The sequence below is a fragment of the Corvus kubaryi genome, unplaced genomic scaffold (assembly GCF_017639235.1).
Source record: "Corvus kubaryi isolate FWS band 111438036 unplaced genomic scaffold, C.kubaryi_AGA036_p1.0 37225, whole genome shotgun sequence".
NCBI lineage: Eukaryota > Metazoa > Chordata > Aves > Passeriformes > Corvidae > Corvus > Corvus kubaryi.
The window spans coordinates 77108-102955 of NW_024581064.1; the positions used below are offsets into that span (position 1 = coordinate 77108).

Sequence of the window (25848 nt, forward strand, 5' to 3'; positions counted from 1 at the left end):
GGCGGGCGCGCGGGAGGGGCTGCGGGGGGACATCGGGGGGACATCGGGGGGACATCGGGGGGACAGCGGGACCCCAGGGGATCCGTGCACGGTGCCGGTACGTGGTGACCGTGGGCCGAAGCGGGCGGTGGCGGCGGGGCAGGGCGTGGGAGGCGGAGAGACGCGTCTGTCCGCGGGGACGGAGACGGGGACAGGGCCGGGAACGGAGGTGGGTGTTGGTGCCAGGACCGGGGTGTTGGGGACGGAGACGGTGCTGGGGTGTTGGTGGTTGTGACAGAATGCCGGTGCCGGTGTGTCAGTGCCGGTGTTTGTGCCGGTGCCGGTGTGTCGGTGTCAGTGTTTGTGCCGGTGCCGGTGTGCCGGTGTTTGTGGCAGTGCTGGCGTTTCTGTGGCTGTACCGGGGTGTCAGTGACAGTGAGGAGGTGTCGGTGTTTGTGTCGGTGCCAGTGACAGGGTTTCGGTGCTGGTGTTGGGGTGTCCGTGCCAGTGCTGGTACAGCCGGTGGGAGTACCGGGGTGTTGCTGCTGGTGAGGAAGTGTCAGTGCTGAGGTGTCAGTACCAGGGTGTTGGTGCTGGTGCCGGGGTGTCACTGCTGGTGCTGGGATGTCAGTGCCAACGCTGGAGTATCAGTGCCATGACAGGGTGTTGGTGACAGTGTCGGTGCTGCTGAGGTGCTATTGGTGCCTGTGATGGGGTGATTGTGCTGGTGCCAGGGTGTGGGTGCTGGTGATACGACGCAAGTGCTCCTGACGGGATGCTGGTGATGGTATTCGGGGTGTTGGTGATGGTGTCAGTGCCAGTGCTGGGGTGTTGATGCCAGGGTGTCGGTGCCGGTGCTTGTACCAGTGCTGGGGTAACTGAGGCAGTGTCCATTCCCCAGCAGGACGGTGGCGATGGCATCGGATGAGCGGCTGGCCCGCTTCCGCCAGGCCCACCTCAACCCCTTCAACAAGACCCCTGAGCAGCCGGAGCGCCCCGACGGAGAACCCCCTGCCCCAGGTGGGTGCTGATTCCCCCACCCCACTCCCTGTCCCACACTGGGGTGGGCAACCAGGCCCAGCCCCTCCATGGTACCCCCTATTCTGGGGGTGGGTTCAGGCCCCCCTGAGACCCCACTTTGCAGCCCAGCAGCCGGATCCCACCCCAGGGGACCTCGAGGGCGCCCTGGACCTGGGGCTGGCTGAGGACCACTTCTCCCGCCCTGTGGTGAGTGGGGTGGGTGTTGTGGGGATGGGGGGGATATGGGGGTCTCAGCTCACCTTCCTCCTCCTCTGGTGGTGGTGGCAGGGGCTGATCCTGGCGTCGGACGTGCCGCAGCTGCGCCAGGCCATCGAGGAGTGCAAGCGGGTGATCCTGGCGCTGCCTGAGCACTCAGAGCGGCAGAAGGATGCCGTGGTTCGGCTCATCCACCTCCGCCTCAAGCTGCAGGAGCTGAAGGTGGGACTGAGGCTGGGGCTGGGGCCAGGGGGGTCTCCATGGCTGGGGCTCCATGCTGACACCCATCCCTGGAAGTGTCCAAGGCCAAGCTGGAGAGGGCTTGGAGCAGCCTGGGATAGTGGAAGGTGTCCCTGCCCATGGCAGGGGATGGAATGGGATGAGCTTTAAGGTCCAACCCAAACAATTCTGTGATTCTTTAGTTCTCTGACCCCCCTTTTCCCCCTGCAGGACCCTGGTGAGGATGAGCCCAACATCCGGGTGGTCCTGGAGCATCGTTTCTACAAGGAGAAGAGCAAGAGTGTCAAGCAGATGTGTGACAAGTGCAGCACCATCATCTGGGGGCTCATCCAGACCTGGTACACCTGCACAGGTGGGTCTGGGACACCCCCTCCACGTCCCCGTTTGCCCCATCCCCACGCTGACAACCACCTGTGTCCCCCAGGCTGCTACTACCGGTGCCACAGCAAGTGCCTGCCGCTGGTGAGCCGGCCCTGTGTGCGGGCCCAGGTGAGCCACCAAGCCGAGTACCAGCTCAGCATCTGCCCCGAGAGCGGACTGGACAGCCAGGACTATCGCTGTGCTGAGTGCCGGGCCCCCATCTCCCTCCGTGAGCCCCTGCTGCTGCCAGGGGGGCTGGGACAAGCCGTGGGGCTGGGGGGAGCTGGGGGCTCTGGTAGCTGGTAGTTGAGGCTGGGTGATATGGGGCTGGGATGAGCTGGGAGCCCTGTGGGGTTGGGTGGTGTGGGACCAGGAGGTGTAGGGCTAGGGGCTTCATGGAGCTGTGCAGAGCTGAGGGGTTGTGAGGCTGGAGGGGCTGAGGGGAGGTGGGAGCCTGTGGGGCTTGGCTCCCTTGGGGGGCTCTGTGAGGCTGGGGGGAGCTGCCTGGGGCTGAGGGGCTGTGGGGTGGGAGGTGTGTGGGGCTGGTGGGAGCTGAAGGTTTGGGCTCTGGGAGTTCTGGGGATCTGAGGAAGGTGACACTGGGGACCCACCGTGTGCCCAGGTGTTGCTGGGTGTCCTGGGGGCACACACAGTGTGTGGGGTGGGCAGAGAGCAGGGCGGTGCCAGTGCCAGCCCCATGCCAGCCCTGTGCTGCCACAGGGGGGGTGCCCAGCGAGGCCCGACAGTGCGACTACACCGGCCTCTACTACTGCTCCAGCTGCCACTGGAACGACCTGGCCGTGGTGCCCGCCCGTGCCATCCACAACTGGGACTTCGAGCCCCGCAAGGTGGCCCTGGCATGGGGTGGGGGCACCCTGGGGTGTCATGGAAGTCCCTTGGGACAGTGGTCCTGGGTAGAGGCCACCTGGGGGGGCCGTGTCCTTGGTCATGGGGGTCCCTGGGAGCTGCATCCATGGATAGAGGTGACTTGGGAGCCTTGTCCTTTGTCATGGGGGTCCCTGGGGGGCATGTCCCTTGGTAGAGGTCACTCGAGGGACCACATTCCTGGTCATGGGGGCCATGTCCCTGGTGATGGGGGTTGCTGGGCACAGCTCACTTGAGGGGAAGCCATGTCCCCAGGGCCGTGTCCCTGTGATGGGGCCCTGCCAGGGGTCTGTGGGTGGTGGCAGCAGGGCTGGCAGGTGCGGGGGGTGACGGTGGCTCTGGCGGTGTCGGGCAGGTGTCGCGGTGCAGCATGAGGTACCTGGCACTGATGGTGTCACGGCCGGTGCTGAAGCTGCGGGAGATCAACCCACTGCTCTTCAACTATGTGGAGGAGCTGGTGGAGATCCGGGTGAGTGCTGGATCTGGGGAGGACACCCCACAAGGGCAGGGGACGCCACAGAGGGCACCTGGGATGAGCAGGAGGTTGGGGGACTCCAGTGGCACCCACTGGGTCCCACAGAGAGGAAGCAAGGTGAGGTGGGGGGGTTTGGGGCAGAGGGTGCCCAGACTGTTACAGGGATGAACTTGACCCAATCTGGTCTTGTTCTTGCCATGCTCCTGTCTCCATCCCAATCACAACCCTGTCTCCCTGTCCCTGAACCCATTCCCATTCCATCCCTGTCCTCATTCCTATTCCCATTCCTGTCCCTATTTCCATCCCATCCCTGTCCCCATTCTCATCCTGTCCCATTCTCACACTGTCTCCATCTCATCTTTGCCCCTGCCACTGCCTCTTTTCTTGTGCTTGTCCCATCCCTGCCCCCACACCCATTCCTATCCTCATTCCCATCCCATCCCATCCTGTCCCCTGCAGAAGCTGCGCCAGGACATCCTGCTGATGAAGCCCTACTTCATCACCTGCAAGGAGGCTATGGAGGCGCGGCTGCTGCTGCAGGTCAGGCTGGGGGCCAGGGCCAGGCATGGCGGTGGCGGTCACACAGCAGTGGCGGTCACACAGCGGTGGCGGTCACACAGCGGTGGTGGTCACACAGCGGTGGCGGTCACACAGCGGTGGCGGTCACACAGCGGTGGCAGTCACAGTGACCCGTTTGCCCACAGCTGCAGGACCGACAGCACTTTGTGGAGAACGATGAGATGTACTCGCTGCAGGACCTGATCGACATCGAGGCCGGGCGCCTCGGCTGCTCCCTCACCGAGATCCACACGCTCTTTGCCAAGCACATCAAGCTGGACTGCGAGGTGAGCCCGTGCTTTGGGGCAGAGCCGGGGGGACACCCCCATGGGGCCAGTGCAGGGCTGGCGGGGTCACCATTGTCACCTCCTGCCTGCTCCCCCAGCGATGCCAGGCCAAGGGCTTCGTCTGTGAGCTGTGCCGGGAGGGCGACGTGCTCTTCCCCTTTGACAGCCACACCTCGGTCTGCGCCGACTGCTCCGCCGTCTTCCACAGGTACCGACACACTGGGGCGGGATGTGGGGACGTGGGGGTGGCAGGGGGTGACCCAGTGCTGTCCCCCCCTCCAGGGACTGCTACTATGACAACTCCACCACCTGTCCCCGGTGCGCCCGGCTGAGCCTGCGGAAGCAATCCTTGTTCCAGGACTCCAGCACGGAAGCAGAGCCCTGAGGGGAGTTTGCCCCCATGGTGGGGTCTCAAGCCCAAGACTGCTCCCCACCCACCACAGGGCCCTGGGATGGACACAATCAGCCCAGTGGTGGTTTGGGGACTGGGGTGGCCCTGGCTCTGGGACCCTCTGCTCATGGAAATGGCAGCACTGCCGGGGGGGGGAATCACTGCTGAACTCCAGCCATTCCCGGAAGCATGGAGACCCTCGCCGGAGGGGCCAGGATCCGGTTAACCGGGATCCGGTTATGGCCCCACAGCGGCTCCTGCCGTCCCTGCCTGCAACCGGGTGCGGGCAGGGACGGGGTGCAGGCCGGGGCTGGCGCTGCGCTGTCCTGGGGCGGCAGGTGCTGGCAGGAGGGCTCAGCCCTGGCACCGGGACGGGACCGAGTCCCCCACAAACAATACCGGAATGAGGTCCTTCCCCAGCCCTCGGCACCACCGTTACCGGGGCGGAGCCCCGGGGGGATGTTGCGGGATCTTCCCCGGGCTGGACCGGGTGCGGTGTGGAGCCGCTGCCTTCCCTTCTCCCCGGTGTTTCCTGTAGCATTAACGAGCCTCTTTGCGCAACCCAGCACTCGTGTCCCTGCTTCGGGCGGCGGCGGGGGGCACCGGGGGCACGGGCAGGATGTGCGAATGCCGGGGGCGGCAGCCCGGGAGCTCCTGCCGAGGCTGGGGCTGCCGCGGGGCGAGCACCGGGACCGACCCAGCCCCGGGCCGGTCCCCGGTCCAGCGCCACCCGCGGGACAGAATTGCGCTGCGCGACGTTATCGGGGATGTGCCACACTCATCGAGAGGGGCCGCGGCCACGCTGCCCCGGTACCGGCCGGGCCCCCCCCTCCCCGGTGCTCCCGAGGTGTTCCGTGTCCCCAACTCCTCCCGCTCCCGCCCCGGCGGCGCAGACGGGCAGAAGTCGGCGGTGGGTCGGTCGGTCGGTTTTACCGGATCACAGCACTGCTACATCAGAACCGGGCGGGCACCGGCACCGGCCGCACTCCGTCGGGCCGCGCTGAGCCGTGCGACCCGTCCCGTCCTGCCCCACCCGCTGCTCCCGGCAACCAAGGCCGTGCCGCTCCCGGGGGCCGGCGGGGCCGGCCCGGTTTCCCCCCGGGGCCGCGGGCCACTGGCTGAGGGCAGCCCCGGTACCTCCCCGCCGCGGGGCTGGGGCCGCCTCTGCCCTCCGGGCGGGCTAACGGGAGTCCTGCGCCCGGGGACGGGCTCCATCGGTACCGACGGGACCAGCACCGGCGTATCCCGGTGTCCCCCGGCGGGTTTTGTCCCTACGGCTCCCGCGGGCGCTCGGCGGGCAGGAAGGCGTCCGGGGGTCCCGGGGGTCCCGGCGGCAGCTCAGGGTCACTCAGGTGCTTCTTGTCCCGGCCCTGCTCCCGCGCGCGGGTCCAGGAGGGCGAGCGCAGGTACCCGGCCCGCGGCATCGCCGGCGGCTGCAGCCCTGCGGGACGCACGGGCGGGTGGGCGGTCAGCGACGCACCGGGACGGACGGACAGACCGGGACCGGCGGCCCCGGACCCCCGCTCACCGCCGGGCGTCTCTCCGGCCACGTTCTCCTCGTCGGAGTCGGCGAAGACCTCGGCCAGCTCCTGGTCCGACATATCCGTCAGCTCCGTCAGGTCCAGCAGGTCGAAGTGCACCTCCAGCGAGGACACGCTGCTCAGGGGCTCTGCGGGCACCGGGGAGAGGCTGGGGACCCACCGCTGTCCCCAACGGGGGGGGCGGGGGCTTGAGGGGGGCGGGGGTCTGGTGCTCGGGGCCCAGGGAGCTGGGGGTATGAGGATCTTGGAGACGGCCATGACTGGCTGGGGGCTAGCAGGGGATCCCTAGGGGTGGCAGGGGACCCCAGGGACAGGAAGGAGACCCCAGAGGGCGACAGGAGACTCTCGGGACAGGCAGGAGACCCCCAAGGGCTGGCAGACAACTCTCGGGGACAGGCAGGAAACCCCGGAGCAGACCCGAGGTGCAGGGGACAGGCAAGTGATGCTATGGGCAGGCAGACATCCCAGGGACAAAGCAGGCGGCCTCAGGCACAGGCAGGGACAGGCAGGGACCCCAGCTCAGGGCCGCACTCACGTCGGCGCTCGGTGACCTGCAGCAGGCCAGCGCTGGGGATGGGGATGCCACCCTGCTCCTCCGCGGGGACTCGGGGGGTCTCCTGGGCCGGCCCGTGGGTGGGGGTCCCTGCAGGGTGCTCCGGGACCAGTGGCTCCTTGCCAAGCTCTGCCACATCAGCACCTTCTGCGTCAGTGAGGGCAGTTCCTCCCGGGGCCCCCCAGCACTCACGGGGTGCCCGACTGAGGGGCCGGGGGCAGCAGGACCCCTGGGAGGACCGGGGAGACGGGCAGAACTGCCGAGACCCTCGTGTCGGAAGCTGGCAGCCCCCACCCCCCGCTCCGCGCCCCCCTCCCCGCGCAGCCCCTTTGTGTCGGCGAGACAAAGCGCAGCCTGTGCCGGGGCCCGGACAAGGGCGGATTGTGCTGGGACTGTCCCCGGGAAGAGCCGGTGGGACAAGGCGGCCGCGGCAGATGGTCTTGGCCATGGCACAGGTCACGGCACGCGGTGGTGGTACACGGTGGGGGCACAGCCGTGTCTCGGGGCTGAGCGGGCACTGAGGGTGGGAGGAGGCCCTGTGTGCCCAGGGCAGAACCGGGGGACACAGCACCCTGTCCCCCCGAGGTCAGTGCCGGTGCCCTGGCACCACGTGCCACCACCGAACCATGCCACCACTGCGTTACCGGGTGACACGGCACAGGGATGGGCATCGCCTCCCTCCCACCAGGGTGGTGACAGCGGGGCAGGGACAGAGACCCCCAACCCAAAGGGGAAAAGGACGTTACGAGGTGTTCCTGCTGCTGGCACATGGAGCTGCAGGACATGGGCAGGACACCAGCGGGACACCAGCCCTCTGCCTGACACTGGCTCTGCCACGTCCTGACCTCGCACGGTGGGATCAGGCACCCCGCGCTGACGGTACGTTCCCTCGGGCCGGAAAATGTGGTCCTCATCCCGCTCCAGAGCAGAGCAGATCCCCCCGGGGAGGACACGGGGGCTGCCCGCTCCCGCCCGCTCCCGCCGCCTCTCCCCGCGCAGTGCCCGGCCCCGGTGGGTGACACTGTGCCGTGTCACCGTAAGGAGCGCGGCCCCCGCTGCCCGCACCACGCCGCCACCCACCAGGGCGCTGGTCCCGGCTGCAGAATTCCCCTCTGGCCTCCGCCTGCATGGTCCCGCCGTGCCACCAGCCGTGTCACCAGCAGTGTCACCAGCCACACCGCCCGCTCCGGCCTGGGCTCACCGGCTGCCTGGCGGGAGCGGGGCCGGATCAGGGATCTCTCCCGCACGACGTGTGCTGACTCACGGCAACCGCAGAGCCGGGCAGCCGCCGGTACCGGCACCCCATGGCACCGGTCACCCCGCGGCACCCGCAACCCGCCCCAGTGGCACTGTCCCCTCAAGGGCCCGGTGTCCCGCCGTTCCCCCGGTGCCACGGCCGGGGCTGCCCCATGCTGGCGGCTACGGCACAGTCGTGTGCGGGCCACACGCGGGAGGGACGGGCGTGCAGGGGAGCCCTGGCACTGCCTCTGTCACCAGGTGAAGCCCCCCCAGAATACCGGGCCCCCCTCAGCTGCACCAGCACAGCCACATCCCTGTCCCCAAGCCCCTCCGCACACCGGCACTGGCACAGCTGTGGGGGGATGTCTGCAAGGTACCCCAGTGCTCCCCACGTCCCTTGGGCACCCCGGTGTTCCTCCATGTCCTGTGAGCACCCTACTACTCCTCTACACCCCCGTGCACCCCACTGTCCCCCCACATTCCCTGGGCATCCCGTTGCAAACCCAAGTCCCCAGTGCACTCGCCTGCTCCGTCTGACCACCTGGCCACCCCACTACCTCCCCTTGTCACCCCACTGCACCCCCACCTCCTGCGAGCATCCCACTGCCCCCCATGGTCCCAGCGCACTCCAGTGCTCCCGAACACCCCCTGAACACCCCCGTGTCCCGCCACATTCTCTGGGAACCCCTCTGCTCTCCCCCTCCATCTCCACTTTCCCTGCACAGACCCCCTCGATGTCCTGTCCCCGCCCCCCCAACACCCCCCTCCCCCTGCAGCCGGGCACCCCCAGCACGGCCCCGCGCCCCCCTTTGCCGCCCAATGCGCCCCTCATGCACCCCCTCCCGTTGCACGCCGCCCTACATCTCCTTGTCCGCCCCGCGGGGCCCGGCCCGGTTCCACGGTGATGGGCGTGCCGGTCCGTGCCTCCCCCGTCTGCCCCCCGCCCTCACCTGCGGTGGCGGCCGCTGCCGGAGCCGCCATGGGCCGGGGTCGGGGCTGATGCCGGTGCCGGTGCCGGTCCGGTGCTGGGCGGGCCCGGTGCCAGCCCGCAGCCCGCACGGTCCTGCCGCCGCGGCGGGGCGGGGACACCGAGATGGGCGGAGCCGAGGGGCGGGAGGCACCAGGGGGACAAGAGAGGGCGCGGAGGGGACCGGGAGGAGCGGGGGGGCACACGGGGACCGGGGGTCCAGCGGGGACCGGGGGGTTGCGGGAGCGGAGGCGGGGGACCCCAGCTGTGGGGAGACAGCCCCGGGCGCAGCGGTGGGCGCGGGGGTGGGAGGAGCCTGTGCCGGGCACAGCGGGACCCTTCGGGTTTGTCCCCCCCAGCCCTCCCCGAACTCCCCCGGTACCCCCGGTTCCCCCCGAACCGCTCGGTTCCCCCGGTCACCCCGTTCCCTCCAACCGCCCCCCACCGCTTCCTCCCCGCCCGGTCCTCGCGATGTCCCCCCGCCTCTTCCCTGTGTCCCCTCCCGGTCCCCGCCCCGTCCCCTCCCGGTCCCCTCCCCGTCCCCCGCCGGTCTCGCTGGCCCCGCCTCCGTTGCCAGGGCGGAGCGTGGCGTTGCTAGGGGCGTGTCCTCCCGCAGCGCCCCTCTCGCGAGATTTCACCATCCTCTCGCTGGATCTGCCCGGCCGTTGCCCGGAGACGGTGGTGCCGCCGGCCGCCGCCATGGTGAGAGCGGCCCCGGGCCGGGATCGGGAGGAGAACCGGGGCCGGGGGAGAACCGGGGCGGCTGCTGAAGGGTCCCCTGCAGCCGGGGTGTGCGGGCAGGGGAGGGCGGTGGAGCCCCGCGCCCTGATGTCTGCGAGCCCCGTCCTGTCCCGGTCTGCTCCCGGGGAGGGTACAGAGCCCCTCGGCGCCGTTCCCAGCACTGCGGTGATGCGTCTGAGGCGTTGTTTTGGGTACAGGTGTTTTGTGCCCAGGGGTTCACCACGGAGCTGAGTCAGTGGCAGCGCATGAGCCGCTTCCAGGCTTCTCCCGGGGCCCCCGGCTCCGTGTCGCCGCTGTTGCCCCGTCCCTGCCGTGAGAGCCGGGATGCTCCGGGGCCGGCACGGGGGCCCTGAGCAGCACAGTCTCCGCCTCACCCGTTCACCTCTTGTGCTTGGCTTTCTGTCCGCAGGCACCCAAAAAGAAAGCGAAAGGGAAAGGGGGCAAAGGCCCTGCGGTGGTGGATGCCTCGGCCCCGGAGAACATGAGCAGGGAGCAGGTGAGAGGTCCCGCAGGCCACCCCCTGGGGAGGAAAGAACTGCTGCTCATGAAAGAACAGCTCCGGGGACCCTTGCGAGGCGCCTGGCCCCAGCTCTGGGGACAACAGGTGCAGAGGGTGACAGGGACAAGCAGCCGGGGTTTGTGTCACTGACGCCTGTCTGGGGCCGGGGAGGAGGATTCTTGCTGTTCCTGGAAGGAGCAGCCTCCTCATCTCACCCTCTGGTCTCCAGCCCTGTGTTCTGGGCACTGCTGAGGCCACATCTGGAATCCTAGGGCCCCTCATGACAGGAAAGGCACTGAGGGGCTGGAGCATGTCCAGAGAAAGGAATGAAGCTGGAGAAGGGTCCGGAGCACAAGGAGTGGCTGAAGGAGCTGGGAAAGGGGCTCAGCCTGGAGCAAAGGAGGCTCAGGGGGGACCTTGTGGCTCTGCACAACTCCCTGACAGGAGGGGGCAGCCGGGGGGGCTCAGGCTCTGCTCCCAGGGAACAGGGACAGGAGGAGAGGAAATGCCCTCAAGTTGTGCCAGGGAAGGTTCAAGTTGGATATTGGGAAAATTTTTTCCTGGAAAGGGTTGTCCAGCCCTGGCCCAGGCTGCCCAGGGCAGTGATGTAGTCCCCATCCCTGGAGGGATTTGAGAGTCATGGGGACGTGGGTTAGGGGTAGCACTGGCAGTGCTGGAGGAACAGTTAAACTTGCTCTTAGAGGCTTTTCCAACCCAAAAAATTCAATGAACCAGAAGTATCTTAAGCACCTGAGCGTGGTGTTACTGGACACTGCGAGCCAGAACCCCATCCTGCGGGCAGTCAGATGAGGCTTTGTGACTCCTTTTCCAGAAGCTGCTGGGTTCAGTCAGGGACCTCCTCAGCTCCACATCAGTGACAACCACCATGTCCTGCCGGGTCTGGCACATGGAGTGTCCAAAGGCACCTGTCCAAGGCCTCCCTCCTCCGTTACTTGTCTCTTCCTCTTGGCTTTGCAGCTGCTGGAGCACACGGTGCGTCTCCGGGAGGAGCTGGACCGGGAGCGGCAGGAGCGGAACTCTTTCCAGCTGGAGTGTAACAGGATTCAGAGCTACTGGGAAATCACCCGCCGGGAGTTGGAGGAGAAGAAAGCAGAGCTGCAGAACCGGGACCGGGAGATGGAGGAGGCGGAGGAGCGGCACCAAGTGGAGATCAAGGTGGGGCTAGAGGGCTCCAGGTGAGCCTTGGGCAGCTCTGAGAAGGAGAGGAAGGGAAGAGGAGGAGGAAGAGCTGGGCAGGATGTGATCCAGGAATGTCTCACCAGCATCCCAGTTCTGGGTGTCTCCTGCTGAGCCCCTCACCCGGTCTCTGGCCTGTCCTTAGGTGTACAAGCAGAAGGTGAAGCACCTGTTGCACGAGCAGCAGGAGAACCTGACGGAGCTGAAGGCAGAGGGTGTCCTGTCCCTGAGGCGGGCCCAGAAGGATCACTGGGACCAGGAGCAGGAGTTGTGGAAAGAGAAGCGCTCCTTGAACATAAAGCTGAAGGAGCAGGAGTTGGCCAATGAGGCAGCCATTACAAACCTTTGCCTGGTACGTCCCTGTCTGGCCTGGAGCCACCTGTGAAGTGCCCCATCCCCAGGGTGGGAGCGGGACTGGGATCTTGCCTCCCTCACTCTCTCTGTGGGGTGGGATGGGATTTCTGGTACAGGAATGGGGATTCCTGGGTGACCCCTCTCCCACAGTGGGGAGCTGTGAGAGCAGCTGGAGAACCTCCAAGCCACTCTTTGCATCAACATGGGATCAGAATCCTTTCCCAAAGAGCAGTAGGGAATCCCTGGGGATGGGCTGGCTTGGGATTTGGTTGTTTCCTCCAACACGGAGTTTCTTCCGCACAGAAACATGAGGAGGAGATGGCCCGGCTACGCAGCAACTTCGAGATGCAGACCAAAGGTCAGGGCATGAGGCAGATGCCATGGGAGCATGACAGGGAGAGCTGCTCCTGGCTCCCGAGCAGCACCTCGAGCAGATGGCAGCAGGTTCCCCCGCGTTCTGGGCATTTTTCCCTTCCCAGTTCTGGTCAGTTTCCCACCTCAGTTCTGGCTGATGTCCCCTCCCGAGGTTCTGGCCAGTTTTCCCCACAAATTCCAGCTGGTTTTCCTCCCTGGATCTGTCTAGTTTGCCCTCCAGTTCTGGCTCCCCAGTTTTTCCCTCCCAGTTCCAGCTGATCCCCACACACCACACAGTTTTGGTCAGTTTTCCATCAGTTCTGGCTGGTTTTTCTCCTCTGCCCATTCTGGTTGCTTTTCCTCCCCTGTTTCAGCCAGTTTTTCCCCAGCTCTGACCATTTTCCCCCCAGAGATGGAGGCCAAGTACACCAGAAAGATGCAGGCGCTGCGGGATGAGATGGACCTGCGGAGGAAGACGGAGCTCCATGAGCTGGAGGAGAGGAAGAACACCCAGATCAGCGAGCTGATGGGGAACCATGAGGGGGCTTTTGGTGCCATCAAGAACTACTACAACGATATCACCGCCAAAAACCTGACACTCATCAACCTCCTGAAGGTACTGCCTGTCCCTGTCACCCCTCCACCCAGGGACTGCTCCTGCCAGGGTGTCTGCTGGATCTGGCAGTTCCCAGGTGTCGGTGTGGGTGCTGCTGGTGTCCTGTACACCGGCACATGAGTGGGGAGGGTGTCCTGAGGGTGTGGGGGACTCGGAGGGGTTGGGCAGCTCCCAGGAGCCAGCACTTGTGTTCTCAAGAACAGGAGCAGGTGGAAGACCTGAAGAAGAAGGGGACTGTCTTGGAAAAGGAGAAGGCAGAAGTGCTGCTCCAGAACAAGGAGCTGACAGGGCCGCTGCAGGAGACCCAGGAGCTGGTGGCTGAGCTGCAAAAGAAGTTGGTTCACTATTACAGGGACAAGGAGGCCCTGATGGTGAGTGGCCAGCCCTGTCCTTTCATGGGCTCGTTCCTGGAGGGAAAACACTGACCTCTGCCACTTGGTGTGCTGTGATTGCTGGGCAAAGCAAGTCCTGTTCTGCTTACTGTGTGTTTGTGGGACCTCACATGGGGATCCACAGAGACTGGAAAGGAGACCACCCTACTGCAGGGGGGTTGGTGTGGGTGCTGCCTGGTTTTCTCTCTGCTGCTCACTCTCCTCCCTTCCTAGAACATATCCCCAGCATTTCCCAGACAATACTGCACTCTTTAACTTTCCCTTCCCATTCACAGAACTCCAAAGCCCATCTGAAAATCACCCAGAAGGAACTGAAGGACCTTCAGTGGGAACATGAGGTGCTGGAGCAGCGGTTCAGTAAGGTGAGACCTGCAGGCAGGGCTGGGCATCCCATTCCCTCTCCAAACCTTCTCCAAACCCTCTGCAGAGGACAGGGCGTGGGACTTAGCAGAGCCCGTGCTTAGCCCAGGGCTTTCCAAAGCTAATCCAGAGTCGGGTGATAACTGCTGCTCCCAGCAAAGCAGCTCCCAGCTCCAGCCTCTCCCACGGTCAGCAGACAGGTCTGGCCTTGTCCTTTGCTAAGCAATCATGCACGCTCCAGCGGGGGCCCCTGGGCTGCCGGGGCTGCGTGGGGCAGAGCTGAGGGGGGATTGCCACGGGCCCCTCCTTCTGCCAGTGTTACAGGGTTGCTCCCTCTCCTTGTTCTGGGGTGGCTTGGGAAGAGCCCTGCAGAGCGAGTTCTCCCCCCCACTAACCCAGATAAATCTGTTGAGGCAGGAGAGAGCTTATTTGCAATTCGTAGAAATCCCCAGGAATATGAACATTGATCCGAGGCCTCATTAACAATCCATCATTAAGACAGCGCCAGATTCGGAGCGTTCAGAAATAGGCTTTGGAGGAGAGACTGTGTCCTAATTAGGACACTTATTAACTAGCTGTGAGCCAGGGACTGCTGCCAGCTGTGGGGATGAGAGGAGTGACCCCCGTGTGCCAGGGGGCCCTCGCTGGGGTCTGAATCAGTGCTGCTGAGAGCCCGTTGGGGCATTCCATGCCTGGAGGGGAGGAGGAGGAGGAGGGAGAAGCACAGGTGCTGCGCCATGGAGGGAAGGGAGAGAGGGAGGGAAGAAGGGAGGGAGGGAAGCTGTGCCGCAGCACCTGCCTTCCCTGTGGGCTGCAGGTGCCGTGGGGAATGGCCGGGCTGAGCTGCTGGACCAGTTTTCTGCTCTGTTTGTACTCCACACCATTACGCAGACCCCAGTCAGCCTCGTGCAGGCCCCCGTGTCCCCTGGGGTCCTGAGGGTGGTGTGACACTGCGCTGTCTCCCGGAGCAGGTCCAGGCGGAGCGAGACGAGCTCTATCAGAAGTTCACCAGAGCCATTAACGAGGTGCAGCAAAAAACGGGGTTCAAGAACCTGCTTCTGGAGCGGAAGTTGCATGGACTCCTCAGCCTCCTGGAGCAGAAGGAGGTGGAGCTCAGCGAGGTCTTCGCAGCCTCCAACCTCAGCCCCAGTGCTCTCTCCTTGGTCTCGCACAAGCTGGAGGTACTGGGGCCCGGCGAGGGCTGGATTTGGGGGGCAGAGCCCACTGTGGGGTGCCTGCTGCCCCTGAATGCACCGGTCCCCATCCTGCATGGCTGTAGGTGGCACGTCACTCGTTCCTGGCACTCCCAGGGCCACGTGTGGTGCCGCGGGACACTCGGCTCTGCCTCGAGAGTGGAGCGTGTGGGTGTCGGAGTTTGGCACTGATCTGTCCCTCAGGTGGGGCCTGTTTTGAGGAGCATGGCCGCAGGCTCCATGGCACTGCCAGCACCCTGTGCTGCCACACAGCCGGCTGCCAGTGGGTCCAGTGGCACCCAGGGGCTCTGTGCAGGTGGGGTCGCACCTGGTGAGCTTCGCCTGGCGATGGGGACAGTGCAGACAGGACCCGGGGCTCTGCAGTGTCTGCCGTGCTAAAAATACCTGTGCAGAGAGCCTGGAGACCCACATTCCTGCAGCCTTCCGCAGCTGGAGCCAGGGAGCAGTGCTTGCTGCGGGTTGGGCACAGACACAGGGAACGAGGGCTCCACCGCCCGGTGCCCTCCTGCTTGTCCCCACACAGATCCCTGCTGCAGGGGGTGTCAGGGAAGCTCTGGGATGCTCTGGGATGCATACCAGGCCTATGGGACAGGCAGCGGATGTGTCACCTCCCAGCAGGTGGAAGGAAAACACATTCCTGAGATGGCGTCACTGGCGTCGGGCTCTCCTGCAGCTGCTGGGGTCCCTGAATTCCTCCTCTCAGCTGCCTCGGGGAGCTTGGCTCCCTGTAATTCCCGCGGTGCCGCGGCGGCAGGGCGGTGCTGCTGGAGCAGGTGCTGCCAGCACTCCCCGGCAGCGGGGCAGACCGGGATGCCTGTGGTGTTCATCCGGGAGCTCCCTGTCCCTGCCCGGGGCTGGCTGTCCCTGGCAGTGCCACTCAGAGGGGGCAGGGTGGTGGCCACCTGCCAGGCCGTGCTGCCGGCCGCTCTGCTCGCGCTGCAGCTCCTCCGTGTGCTCTGCCACGCCACACCCACCCGCGGCAGGCCATCGTGTCCCCAGGGCTGGGCAGCGCGGCCTCATCCCAATCTCCCCTTGCAGGATGTGCTCAATTCCAAGAATGCCACCATCCAGGACCTGCAGCTCCAGCTGGCCCGAGTCTGCAAGGTAAAGGCGGGGAGAAATCCCGGAGGGGTTTAAGAGCTGTGTGGATGTGGCACTTGGGGATGTGGGTTAATGCTGGCCTTGGCACTGCTGGGGGAACAGTTGGACTCGATGATCTTAGAGGCATTTCCAACCCAAATGATTCTGTGATTCCATGGCCGTGGCTTGGGGGTTGGAAATGGGACTGGGGGTGCAGGGAGCCCTCCTCTGCTGACAGAGGGGCTGACAGGGATCCTTCCCTCACAGGCACACAACGACATGCTGCAGACCTTCGAGGCAAAGCTGACAGCCCTTGGTATCCCCTTGGACAACCTGGGTTTCCAGCCACTGTCCTTCCCCGTCCCAGGGCAGGAGCTGGGGCAGGGCCCTGCTGGACTCGTTGCGGTGCCCACCTGATGCCGGCAGCACTGAGGGTCCCACTGGCACACTGGAAGTGGGGCTGTGCCCTGTTCCTGCTCCATGCCATTACACAGGCCCCAGTGAGCATCTTTAGGAACCTCTCCTCCCAAGGGGGACCACAGCACAGCTGGAGGGCTCCAGGCATCCCACCCACCCCACCAGGCCGCCCCTGGGGCTCCCTCTGTCCTCGCACAAGCGGAAGGCAATTTTTTAAGACAAGCGTTGCTGTTTGGAGCTTTTAATAGTGTCAGTGGCATCATTCCTGTGTCCCCAGGGGAAGGCTGTGCCCCTCTAACTGCCCCTGTACGTTGTGTAGGAGTAGGGGCTGATCAGCAGTGGGACATGGAGCTTCTGTGCTGGGTCAGTGATGATGAAGACGACCTGAGGGAGAGCGAGGAGACAGCAATGGGAATCCCCTTCCCATAGTGGGGCCCTGGGGAGTGCAGCCCCTTGAGCCTGGCCCCAGCCCCCAGACTTGCTGTGTCAGTTGTCCCCATCTCCCCAACACATACCTCCACGAAGGGGTAGAAGCTGGTGTGTCCCAGCCCCTGCCAGTACTCAGCTGTCTCAAAGTGCAGCTTGTAGGTGCCGGCCTTGGCCTGTCCTGGTGCCAGGAGGGGCTGGCAGCGCCCGTCTGCGTCCGTGTGCCTGAAACCAGACCAAGCCAGCCCTGCCCTACCCCCAGAACCTGCCCTGGCCATACCCCCAAGCAACAGCCCTGCCACCAGCAAACCCCAGGCTGGGCAGCCAGTTGTGCCAGGAGCCTTTTGCCAAGCTCACAGAGTGCTGGCAGCAGCGTCCCTGCCCCATTCCAGTGCCACCAGCTGTCCTACCTCTGTGCCAGCTCCGTCCACTGAGGCCCTGGCTCCTGCAGCTGGGCCAGGCGGATGACAAGGCCGGCTGCTGGCAGCCCCGTGGCCGTGTTCAGCACATGGGTGGTCAGGGTGCCGTTTCCCACCTCAGACATGCTGTCAGCCTGTGGCAGAGAGGGAAGCAGGGCTGGGACCTGTCCTAGCAGCACCATCTGCCTCCACCTTGACTGTGCTGCAGCCAAGCCCCCGCACCTCGCTCTTCCCAGAGCTGGGATGTGGGAACCCACGTTCCCGTGCTACGGTGCTCAGCCCCAGGCACCACAGCCACCGTGCGTGGGTGCCAGCTGGTTCCCACCAGGATGCAGGGCTCTGTGCTTACTGCAGCACCGCGCTCCCTGCTCGCCTGCCTGTCCTGGTGGGCCTCAGCACGGCGGCAGCAGCCAGCCTGGACCCGATGAGGGAGCAGCCCCATCCCAGCAGCCCCATGCCTGCCCACGGTGTCACGTGCAGGTGGACATTGACCCTGCCCAGCTCTCCAGAGATGTCAGGTGTCAAGGTCAGCACTGCTGGGGGCAGCCAGGCCCCTTCTTCTCCTGGAGCTCCCACGCTGGGGTGGGAGCATGACTTGGGACTGCGTCCCAGCAGCCAGCAGGACCAGGCAGCCTCCCTGGAGCAGGAGCAGCTCCCACTGCCAGCCTGACACCCGCACTGGCTGACACGGGGGTGCCGCAGAGGCACCCTGGTGAGCTTACCTGGCTGGCCTTTGTCCCGCTCGGCCAGGGACCTGTGGCCGGTGGCACTGCACAAAACGCCATCCCCGGCCCCGGCCTCCCTTCCTGGCGCCAGGGCCTCTCCCCGTGGAGCTGGCGCGGCTGGATGCCGCTATTCTGGCACAGGGCTCCCGCAGAACCGGGTGCTCCTCCCCGGCTGGGCCGAGCCAGCACGGGCGGCTTCCCGCTGGGAGCTGTGCCCAGGAGCCCCGCCGGCACCCAGACTCCGGCAGTGCCGTGGCCCTGAGGCTGGTGGCCCAGAGCCCAGTGGGAAGGTGGGGCACCGGGCCAGGAGGAGCCACAGCACAGCTGCCATCCCAGTCTCGCCTCCCACCATGGAAAGCACCTGGAGCGTGTCTGTGCTGCGGCAGCCGGGCATGTGGGGCTGTCAGGAGCCAGCACTGGCTTCACCACAGCCTCGCCCTGCCCTTCTGCACTGCCAGGGCACCGGGGGGCTCAGTGTCTTACCTGCACCGTGATGCGGGCAGTGGTGGTGGCTTGCAGCCCGACTCCCCCCAGGTCAGCAGCCTGGATCTCCAGTGTGTATTCAGGGACCGCCTGTGGCAAGAGGCTGCGTCACCCACAAATGGGGGATGAGCTCGGTGGGGGCTGAGTCTAGGGCTCACCTCTGCCACCAGCCCCAGCATGGCCACGGAGACTAGCCCAGAGCTGCTGTCGATGGTGAACATCCCAGGCTGGGGCTGCTCCGGCACCTGGCTCAGGATGGAGTAGCTCACAACGCCATTGTTGGAGTTCACAGCGTCGTCCGCGTCGGTGGCCAGCACCCGCAACACCGATGTGCCTGGAGCAGGTGGCTACTGAGTGTCCTGTCACACACACTCTAGTGCTGCCTGGCAGGTGGTGGCAGTGGTCCCACCTGGCTCAGCTCCCTCCAGCACAGAACCGTGGTAAACTGTCTGGGTGAAGACAGGCCGGTTGTCATTCTGGTCAGTGACGGTGATGATGATCTCCATGGGATCCTCCACGGGCTGCCCGTTGGCTGACACGGCGTGGGAGTAGAGCTGCAAGGGCACAGTCAGTGTGTGTGCAGCCCCCCAGGACCACCCCCGTCCCACCACAGACCCCCCCTCACTCACCACATATTTATCCTTCTGCTCCCGGTCCAGGGGTTTCGTCACCTCCAGCCACCCTGTCTCCTGCTCGATGATGAAGACACCCACGGGGATGGTGTCTGCTCCCTGCCCCGTGATGCTGTAGAAAACCTTCATCTCCTTGTCCTTGGTGGATTTGATCTGGCAGCAAGGCAGGAAGAAAGGGGGTGGAGACATGTCCCAGCAGTCTGGGGACACCCCGGACCCTGCCTGGTCCCTGTGGGGACACGTACCTGCACCAGCTGCTTGGGGAAGGGCCCCCGCTCATTCTCGGGGCAGTTGATGGGGGGGATGACCCAGTCCCTCTTCTGCCGCCGGAGGCCATGTCCATGCTCCGGGAAAATCAGCATGTCCTGGGGGATGGAGGGCGGGGCTGCAGGGCCATGGAGGGACACGGCTCTGCCCAGAACCTCTAGGGGATGGCCATGCAACACCCGCGGCCCCACTGCGATGGTCCCACCAGCAGGCGAAGGAGGACGGTGAAGGTGCAGGGTGCCATGGCTGCGGCTGCACTGGCTGCCCCCCCAGATGGCGGCTGGGAACCTTCCCTGTTGCGTCAGTGACCTTGGCCTGGAAAGCAGTACCGGCTTTCCAGCGCTGCCAGCCCCGGGGGGGCCGGGAGGGGCCGTGTGTGGGGACCCAGCACACGGGATGCTGCTCCAGGCTGGGGGGGACGACAGAGCGCAGGAACCCCCCGGGGCACTGTCCCTCGGTGGCCGTGGGAACCCCCACTCCAGTGGGGCTGGGGGGCACACACAGGCCCCCCGAGAGTTCCAGGGCACCCATAGGCGGCAGAGGGGGAGGAGGCAGCCGGAGGTGGCACGGAGGAATGGGGAAGGGGGCTGTTCCTGCGGGGCGATGGTGGGAGGGGCCAGGGTTCATGGGGACACCGGGAGGGATGCGTGGGAGGACTCCGGAGGTGCCCGGAGATCCCGGGATGCCTAGGCGTGTCCACCGGGCTACGCTGAGGGGCCGGGGGGCAGCGGCGGGGGGGCTCGGGCACCGGGCGGCGGCACTGAGAGAGCGGGGGTGCCCGAGCAGTGCCGGGCCATACCGGGGAGTGCCAGGGGGTTCCAAGGCGATACCGATGGCTGCATACCGGGGAGGTGCCCGACGGGCAACTGGGGGTGACCAGGGGTCAACGGGGGGTATCGCGGATTGCCGACGGTTGCCAGGGGGTTGCAAGAGGTTACCAGGAGGTGCCCCAGGGTTCCCGGGAGGAATTGCGGATTGACGGGAGGAATTCAGAGGGGTGCCGGGTGTGCCCGGCGGGTGTTGAAGGTTCCAGTACTGGGCGGTGCCCGAGGGGTACCGGGCTGTGCGTGGATCTTGACGGGTGGGTGCCTGGGAGGTAACATGGGGTACTGGGGATTGCCGGTGGGTTTCCAGGGGAATACCCGGGGTGCCCGGGTGGTATCGGGGGGTGCCATGTTGTATCGGGGGTTGCCGGAGGTTTCCAGAGGGGTACCGCGGTGCAACGGGGATTGCCGGGGCCGTTATAGGGGGTAAACCCCCGGTAGGAGGGTCCCGGAGGTAATGGAGGGGTCCAGGGCATTGCCGGGGGGTGCCTGGGGCGTGCTGGGGCCGCTCTCCGGGGCGGGGCGGTACCTGCGCGGCCACCGCCTCACCTGGGGCGTAGCGGCGCGGGGCGGGACGGGGCGGGACGCGGCGGGCGGCGACCGGAGCGGCGGCGGCAGCAACGGACGGGCCATGCGGGGGCCGCGCTCCGGGCTCTGCCCGCTCTCCATCTTCATCCTCCTCCTCCTCTCCCCGCTCCTGCCGGCAGCCGCCCCCTCCGCGGCCCCGCCGTGCGTCCTCCCGGGGCTGCGCCGCGGGCCGCTCCCCGCACTAGGTAACTCGCACCGTCGGGGCGCGGCGGCACCGGGACCCCAGGAACATCTCGGGGACGGGCTGGGGCCGCGATCGGGGCCGGGATCGGGGCCGGGATCGGGGCTTCGGGCACTGGAGGGGGCGGCAGGGCCCCCCTCACTGCCGGGATCGGGATCGCTTTGCCCCCGGTGGTGGGGCCGTTGCTTTTCGGGAAGACCTGGCAGTGCCCCGGCTGTGGGGCTGGCGGGGGTACCCGAGTGTGGGGATGCGCCGCGGGGCTGGTTGGGCTCCTGGGGTGTCGGGCTGTGCCTCCGCCCCGGGCTGTGGGTCTTGTTGTAGGGCTGTGCACCCCCCCCCGGGCTGTGGGGCATGGCCATGGGGCTGGCGGTGCCCCGTGGGGCCGGCTGGTGGCGGCTGATGCCAGTGCCTTTGGCCCAGCCATGCGGCGCCCGCTGCGAGCAGGGCTGGGTCCCCGCAGGGTGGGTGGCCGGCGCCGGGCTGGCAATGGGGCTGGGTGCCCCAGGGCCACCCTTCTCCGGCCGTGGGGTGCGGGGTCCGTCTGGCCCGAGGCTGGGCAGGGTCTTGCTGCTGCCAGCTCTTGGCCCGGTGCCGGCGCTTGGCCCGGGCCCGTTGCCCTCTTCGCTCAGCGGCTCCCGGGAGATTGAGGCTGCCCGGCAAGGCGGCCGGAGCCAGCGCTCGTCTAATGGCCGCGGGAGCACTAAAAGCTCTCCTTGGCGGTAAGTGCCAGGGAGGGGCCTCGACCTCCGCCTGCTTTGGACACCACATCCCTTTTCACATCCCGTTTCCATCAGTTGAGCCTGCCATGACTGGAGCTGGGCGCTGCCAGGCCCCTGCTGTGGGCACAGGCTGGGGTCTGGCCATGCCACTGCGACCCCCCTCCGTGGGCAGCACATGGCCCCGGCACCGACCGTGTGGCTCCGCCTTGGCACCCAGCAGTGACCCCCGAGGACGTGGTGGGGTACCCCCTGTGCCGCCCGCTCCTCCGGTGGGAACAGCAACCCGTGCCACAGCTGGGGAGCGGGGCTGGGGGTCCACCATGACATGGGTTGGGGGCTTCCCCGGGCTCCTCGTGCCCCGCTTGCCAGGGTGACTGATGCTCCTCCAGCCCCATTAATGTCCCTTATCGCGGCCATCGCGACTGGGAGGGGCCCCGGTACTGCCCTCGGGGCACGGTTGCTGCTCCCCGCATGGCCCCACCGTCACCCCTGGGCTCTCTCCCTCAGGCGTGGAGCAGCCGTGGGGCACAGCTCTCCCTGCCCCATTCCACGCCTTCCGCAGCCCCCCCAGCCCCGCTCCGCGTCCCGCCCTGGCCCGCTCGGCCGCCCGGAGCTGGCTCAGCTCCGCTAATCCCCTAATCCTTCCCCCGGGGGGGCGCGGAGCCAGGGCTGTGTCCAGCACGAGGGATGCAGCGTGGGAGGCGGGGGAGGGAGATTCAGTGACCAGTGTTCTGGCCACGGGGGGTTGGGAGCCCCGAGGGGGGTGACACACCGGGAGGGGGCTGGGGCCGGGCTCTGCCCGCCCAGGAATTTCCCATCATGTGTGAAACAAAGCCGAAACTTCCACCGAAACTTCCACTGCGCTCCTGTACGGCGCCCGGTGTTCCCTGCCCCGCTCCTGGTGTTCGCTACCCCTCTTCTACCGTCCCCTGCCCCACTCCGCCTCGGGGCTCTGGGGGATTGCGGGGTCCTGGAGCTGGTGGTTGCGGCTCGGGGGTGCCGGGGGAGAGGTCCCCCCCATCCCCCTGACCCCTCACCCTCGCAGGGAGCTCTGGAGGCTGCGCGGGGCCGTACAGGACGGAGGAGCCCGATGTCGGAGTGCGGGATGATGGGGGCCCCGTGCGGCTACCGGGGGTGAGCAGGGCGCTCGCCATACCCCCCCGAGGTCCTGGTTCCTCCCGGGATGCCGCTGGCCAGCCAGACCCTGCCCCAATTCCCGCAGAGAGCAGGCACTCCCCCCAGGTAATGCTGCCCCGCATATCCCCCCCCCTCGCTCCCCCGGCCGGCTGTGCCCTCGCCCTCACTCACCCCCATCCCACAGGAGCTGCCCAGGGCTCGCGCTGCTCTCAGGAGGCAGAAGAGGGACTGGGTGATCCCCCCCATCAAGGTCCCTGAAAATGAGAGGGGCCCCTTCCCCAAAAAGCTGGTTCAGGTATGAGGGTGGGGGGTCTGGGCATGGAGGTGGGTGCTGGCGGTGCATCCCCACTGCATCGGGGCAGGGTATGATGGGGTGGGGGATACTGACCCGTTTCCTTGGTCTGTGTGTCCTCCCAGATCAAATCCAACCGGGACAGAGACACCAAGATCTTCTACAGCATTACAGGGCAGGGAGCGGATGCCCCCCCCGAGGGCATCTTCACCATTGAGAAGGAGTCAGGCTGGATGAAGGTGACGCAGCCGCTGGACCGTGAGCACATCGACAAATACCACGTAGGTCCTTGCCAGGGGACACTGGGGAGGTGTTGGGGTGCTCTGCCAGGCCCCCCACTCACACCCCACCCCGCAGCTCTTCTCCCACGCTGTGTCTGAGAATGGGAAGCCAGTGGAGGAGCCGATGGAGATCATTGTGACAGTGACAGACCAGAATGACAACAAGCCCCAGTTCACGCAGGAGGTGTTCAGGGGCTCTGTGCCAGAGGGAGCCCTGCCAGGTAGGACCCCTGGGAAGCTCTGCATCCCACCTGCCATATTCCTTGGGCACAGCCCCGGCACCGTCCCCCCCAGCAGCCCACTTACCCAGACATCCACATCCCCAGGCACCTCCATCATGCAGGTGACAGCCACGGATGCGGATGATGCGGTGGAGACCTACAATGGTGTCATTGCCTACTCCATCCTCAGCCAGGAGCCACGGGAGCCCCATCCCCAAATGTTCACCGTCAACCGGGCCACTGGCACCCTCAGCATGATTGCCAGTGGCCTTGACCGGGAGGTGGGCTCCGCAGCACCGTGGGGCAGGGGTCCCAGCCCCAAGCAGGGGCTGACAAGGTGTCTGTCTGTCTGTCCACCACAGCGTGTGCGAGAGTACACACTGACCGTGCAGGCAGCTGACCTGGACGGTGAGGGGCTGACCACCACGGCGCTGGCCATCATTGAGATCGCTGATGTCAATGACAATGCCCCCGAGTTTGACCCCAAAACGGTAACGTGGGCCCCCCTGCTGGGTGTGACCCTCCCTGGTGCCCGCTGGGCTGTCGTGCTGATGGTGCCCCTGACCCGCAGTACGAGGCGGCCGTGCCAGAGAACGTGGCTGGGCGGGAGGTGGCCCGGCTGGCTGTCACCGACCTGGATGAGCCCGGCACGCCGGCGTGGCGAGCTGTCTACTCCATCCTGCGCGGCAACGACGGGGGTGCCTTTGCCATCAGCACCGACCCTGCCACCAATGAGGGCATCCTCCGCACCGCCAAGGTCTGTGTCACCCCCGTGTCGCCCCATCGCTACCACAGTGGGGTCCTGCCTGTCCCCCTCTCACTGCCCATGTCTCCCCCTCTCCCAGGGTCTGGACTACGAGGCCAAGCAGCAGTTCGTGCTCCACGTGGCAGTGGCCAATGAGGTCCCCTTTATCGTGAAGCTGCCGATGGCCACTGCTACGGTGACAGTCACTGTGGAGGATGTCAATGAGGCCCCGGTGTTCATGCCGCCGGTGCAGCTGGCCACGGTGTCAGAGGATGTACCCCCGGGGCAGACCCTCACCGCCTGCACGGCCCAGGACCCTGACAAGGCGCAGGGCCAGAGGATCAAGTGAGCAGGGACAGGGTTGGAGTGGAGGTTTGGGGGGGTCTCTGCTGCCCCTTGCTGCAGCACCAGCTCCCCTGTGCCCCCCAGGTACCTGGTGGGGCACGACCCGGCGGGCTGGCTGGCTGTGCACCCTGAGAATGGCCTGGTGACCGCGCGGGACCACCTGGACCGCGAGTCCCCGTTCGTCAAGAACAGCACCTACATGGCCGTGCTGCTGGCTGTGGACGATGGTGAGGGACATGAAAGAGCCCTTGTTCCCCCTCCCGCGTGAGGGGCACGTGCTGCCATCACCAGGAAACACATCCCAGCTCCAGCATGGAGCAGTGCAGGGACTGCCCAGCCCCACCCCTGCCCCGTGAGGGTCCTGGGTTTGGGACTTCCCCCTCCAGCATCACTCCTCACTGTACCCACTGTTGCCCAGAGAGTCTCTGTCCCTGGGAACGTCTTGGTTTTGAGGCACCCCCTGTCCCCATGCCTGCTCAGTCACCTATGTCCCCATGAGAGTCCTGGGTTTGGGGTCCTCCCTCCAAAATTGTCCCCACCAGGCTCACCGCCAGCCACGGGCACGGGCACGCTGCTCCTCACCCTGCTCGACGTGAACGACAATGGCCCTGAGGCTGAGCCACGGGACGTCACTGTCTGCCAGCGCAGCCCCCAGCCCCAGCTCCTCACCGTCACCGACCGGGACCTGCCCCCCAACACCGGCCCCTTCCGTGCTGAGCTCACCCACGGCTCAGGGGACAGCTGGGCTGTGGAGGTGGGGGACACAGGTATTGCAGTGGGGCTGAAGATAATGTGGGGGGTTCTTGGCAGAGGCAGCTGTGCCGTGGCTGCATTCCTGGTGCTTCCTCCATGAGCCCCCCATCTCCCACAGGTGACACAGTGACACTGCAGCTGGTGGCACCGCTGGAGCCAGACACCTACAGCGTGTACCTGCGGCTGCTGGACCAGCCGGGCAGAGCCCAAGTGACCATTGTCACCGCACGGGTGTGCGCCTGCGAGGGGCTGGCACAGGGCTGTCCCCAGAGACCCCAGCCTGTCACTGCCCTGCCCTTTGTTCTCGCCACCCTGGGCGCGCTGCTGGCCCTGCTGCGTGAGTGGGGATCCTGGGGGTCCTGGGGCTCTGGGGACACCCCTGCCCTGGGCACAGTGGGGGACACGTCCCCGCTGATGGCACTCTTCCCCGCAGTCATCCTGCTGCTGCTGCTGCTCTTCGTGAGGAGGAGGAAGGTGACAAAGGAGCTGCTGCTGCTGCCCGAGGATGACACAAGGGACAACATCTTCTACTACGGGGAGGAGGGTGGCGGCGAGGAGGACCAGGTGGGTGTGGGGGTGAGGGGGTTGGTGGACAGCGTGGACAACCTGACTCTGCCCCTCTCCATGTGTGTGTCCCCAGAATTATGACCTGCGGCAGCTGCACCGGGGGCTGGATGCCCGGCCCGAGGTGATCCGCAATGATGTGGCCCCTACCCTCCTGCCAGCCCCCCAGTACCGGCCCCGCCCCGCCAACCCTGACGACATCGGCACCTTCATCGAGGAGGTGAGCCTGACCTGAAGAGCCTAGGGGGTGACAGCACAGGGGCCGCAGGCACTGACCCCTCTGTTCCCCCAGAACCTGAAGGCGGCCGACA

At 66.3% G+C, this 25848-nt stretch overlaps 5 protein-coding genes across 11 annotated transcripts; 3 read left to right on the top strand and 2 right to left on the bottom strand.

The window, feature by feature from the left end:
- The first annotated feature begins 30 nt into the window (after positions 1-30).
- On the top strand, positions 31-4976 carry DEF8 (differentially expressed in FDCP 8 homolog). 3 transcript variants are annotated; one of them, XM_042022830.1, is made up of 11 exons: positions 31-97; positions 884-999; positions 1124-1206; positions 1288-1437; positions 1666-1807; positions 1880-2044; positions 2536-2663; positions 3056-3169; positions 3635-3715; positions 3880-4020; positions 4119-4976. In XM_042022830.1, the coding sequence occupies exons 2-11, from the start codon at positions 894-896 to the stop codon at positions 4350-4352; spliced, it is 1344 nt and encodes a 447-aa protein (XP_041878764.1). In that variant the 5' UTR covers positions 31-97; positions 884-893; the 3' UTR covers positions 4353-4976. The 3 variants fall into 3 exon arrangements, with proteins under 3 accessions (XP_041878764.1, XP_041878765.1, XP_041878766.1); XM_042022831.1 differs by having other exon boundaries at positions 53-97; positions 881-999; XM_042022832.1 differs by lacking the exon at positions 31-97 and having other exon boundaries at positions 4119-4228; positions 4303-4976.
- A 345-nt stretch (positions 4977-5321) lies between these two features.
- Positions 5322-9112, bottom strand: DBNDD1 (dysbindin domain containing 1). Of its 4 annotated transcripts, none has more exons than XM_042022839.1 (5): positions 8695-9112; positions 7586-7709; positions 6488-6652; positions 5940-6080; positions 5322-5852 (listed from the first exon to the last, which is right to left on the bottom strand). In XM_042022839.1, the coding sequence occupies exons 2-5, from the start codon at positions 7632-7634 to the stop codon at positions 5683-5685; spliced, it is 525 nt and encodes a 174-aa protein (XP_041878773.1). In that variant the 5' UTR covers positions 7635-7709; positions 8695-9112; the 3' UTR covers positions 5322-5682. The 4 variants fall into 4 exon arrangements, with proteins under 4 accessions (XP_041878773.1, XP_041878772.1, XP_041878774.1 ...); XM_042022838.1 differs by having other exon boundaries at positions 7586-7713; positions 8695-9111; XM_042022840.1 differs by having other exon boundaries at positions 6488-6634; positions 7586-7713; positions 8695-9109.
- Positions 9113-9310: 198 nt separating this feature from the next.
- GAS8 (growth arrest specific 8) lies at positions 9311-16180 on the top strand. The gene is made up of 11 exons (XM_042022829.1): positions 9311-9413; positions 9862-9948; positions 10930-11127; positions 11294-11500; positions 11806-11860; positions 12267-12472; positions 12676-12843; positions 13140-13226; positions 14196-14405; positions 15477-15542; positions 15786-16180. The coding sequence occupies exons 1-11, from the start codon at positions 9411-9413 to the stop codon at positions 15933-15935; spliced, it is 1437 nt and encodes a 478-aa protein (XP_041878763.1). The 5' UTR covers positions 9311-9410; the 3' UTR covers positions 15936-16180.
- LOC121662048 (5-hydroxyisourate hydrolase-like) lies at positions 16161-19338 on the bottom strand. Of its 2 annotated transcripts, XM_042022834.1 has the most exons (9): positions 19093-19338; positions 18866-18985; positions 18618-18773; positions 18398-18542; positions 18147-18322; positions 17989-18078; positions 16772-16914; positions 16451-16586; positions 16161-16319 (listed from the first exon to the last, which is right to left on the bottom strand). In XM_042022834.1, the coding sequence occupies exons 1-9, from the start codon at positions 19129-19131 to the stop codon at positions 16230-16232; spliced, it is 1095 nt and encodes a 364-aa protein (XP_041878768.1). In that variant the 5' UTR covers positions 19132-19338; the 3' UTR covers positions 16161-16229. The 2 variants fall into 2 exon arrangements, with proteins under 2 accessions (XP_041878768.1, XP_041878769.1); XM_042022835.1 differs by lacking the exons at positions 17989-18078; positions 18147-18322; positions 18398-18542; ... (1 more) ...; positions 18866-18985; positions 19093-19338 and adding an exon at positions 17503-17982.
- Positions 19339-20299: 961 nt separating this feature from the next.
- Positions 20300-25847, top strand: LOC121662037 (B-cadherin-like; the record flags this gene model as incomplete). Its single annotated transcript, XM_042022821.1, has 15 exons — positions 20300-20484; positions 22245-22441; positions 22521-22631; positions 22754-22909; positions 22986-23130; positions 23236-23411; positions 23493-23621; positions 23702-23887; positions 23976-24220; positions 24305-24447; positions 24763-24987; positions 25092-25310; positions 25407-25537; positions 25614-25757; positions 25830-25847. Coding segments are annotated over exons 1-15 (2367 nt in total), but the record flags the coding sequence as incomplete, so codon positions are not given.
- Between the last annotated feature and the right edge of the window lies 1 nt (position 25848).

Bases quoted from the DNA above. Each gene is read 5' to 3' on its own strand.
- DEF8 (XM_042022830.1), top strand. From the start codon at position 894: ATGGCATCGGATGAGCGGCTGGCCCGCTTCCGCCAGGCCCACCTCAAC. The intron at 3,716-3,879 runs GTCAGGCTGGGG...GTTTGCCCACAG, and splicing joins AGGCGCGGCTGCTGCTGCAG to CTGCAGGACCGACAGCACTT. The intron at 4,021-4,118 runs GTGAGCCCGTGC...CTGCTCCCCCAG, and splicing joins ACATCAAGCTGGACTGCGAG to CGATGCCAGGCCAAGGGCTT.
- DBNDD1 (XM_042022837.1), bottom strand. From the start codon at position 6,953: ATGGCCAAGACCATCTGCCGCGGCCGCCTTGTCCCACCGGCTCTTCCC. The intron at 6,081-6,487 runs GTGAGTGCGGCC...CGGTGCCCGCAG, and splicing joins GCAGGTCACCGAGCGCCGAC to AGCCCCTGAGCAGCGTGTCC. The intron at 5,853-5,939 runs GTGAGCGGGGGT...TGCGTCCCGCAG, and splicing joins GGCCGGAGAGACGCCCGGCG to GGCTGCAGCCGCCGGCGATG.
- GAS8 (XM_042022829.1), top strand. The intron at 9,949-10,929 runs GTGAGAGGTCCC...TTGGCTTTGCAG, and splicing joins AGAACATGAGCAGGGAGCAG to CTGCTGGAGCACACGGTGCG. The intron at 15,543-15,785 runs GTAAAGGCGGGG...CTTCCCTCACAG, and splicing joins AGCTGGCCCGAGTCTGCAAG to GCACACAACGACATGCTGCA.
- LOC121662048 (XM_042022834.1), bottom strand. From the start codon at position 19,131: ATGGCACCCTGCACCTTCACCGTCCTCCTTCGCCTGCTG. The intron at 18,323-18,397 runs GTGGGACCACTG...CACCTGCTCCAG, and splicing joins GCTGGAGGGAGCTGAGCCAG to GCACATCGGTGTTGCGGGTG. The intron at 16,320-16,450 runs GTATGTGTTGGG...GCTCTCCCTCAG, and splicing joins GCTTCTACCCCTTCGTGGAG to GTCGTCTTCATCATCACTGA.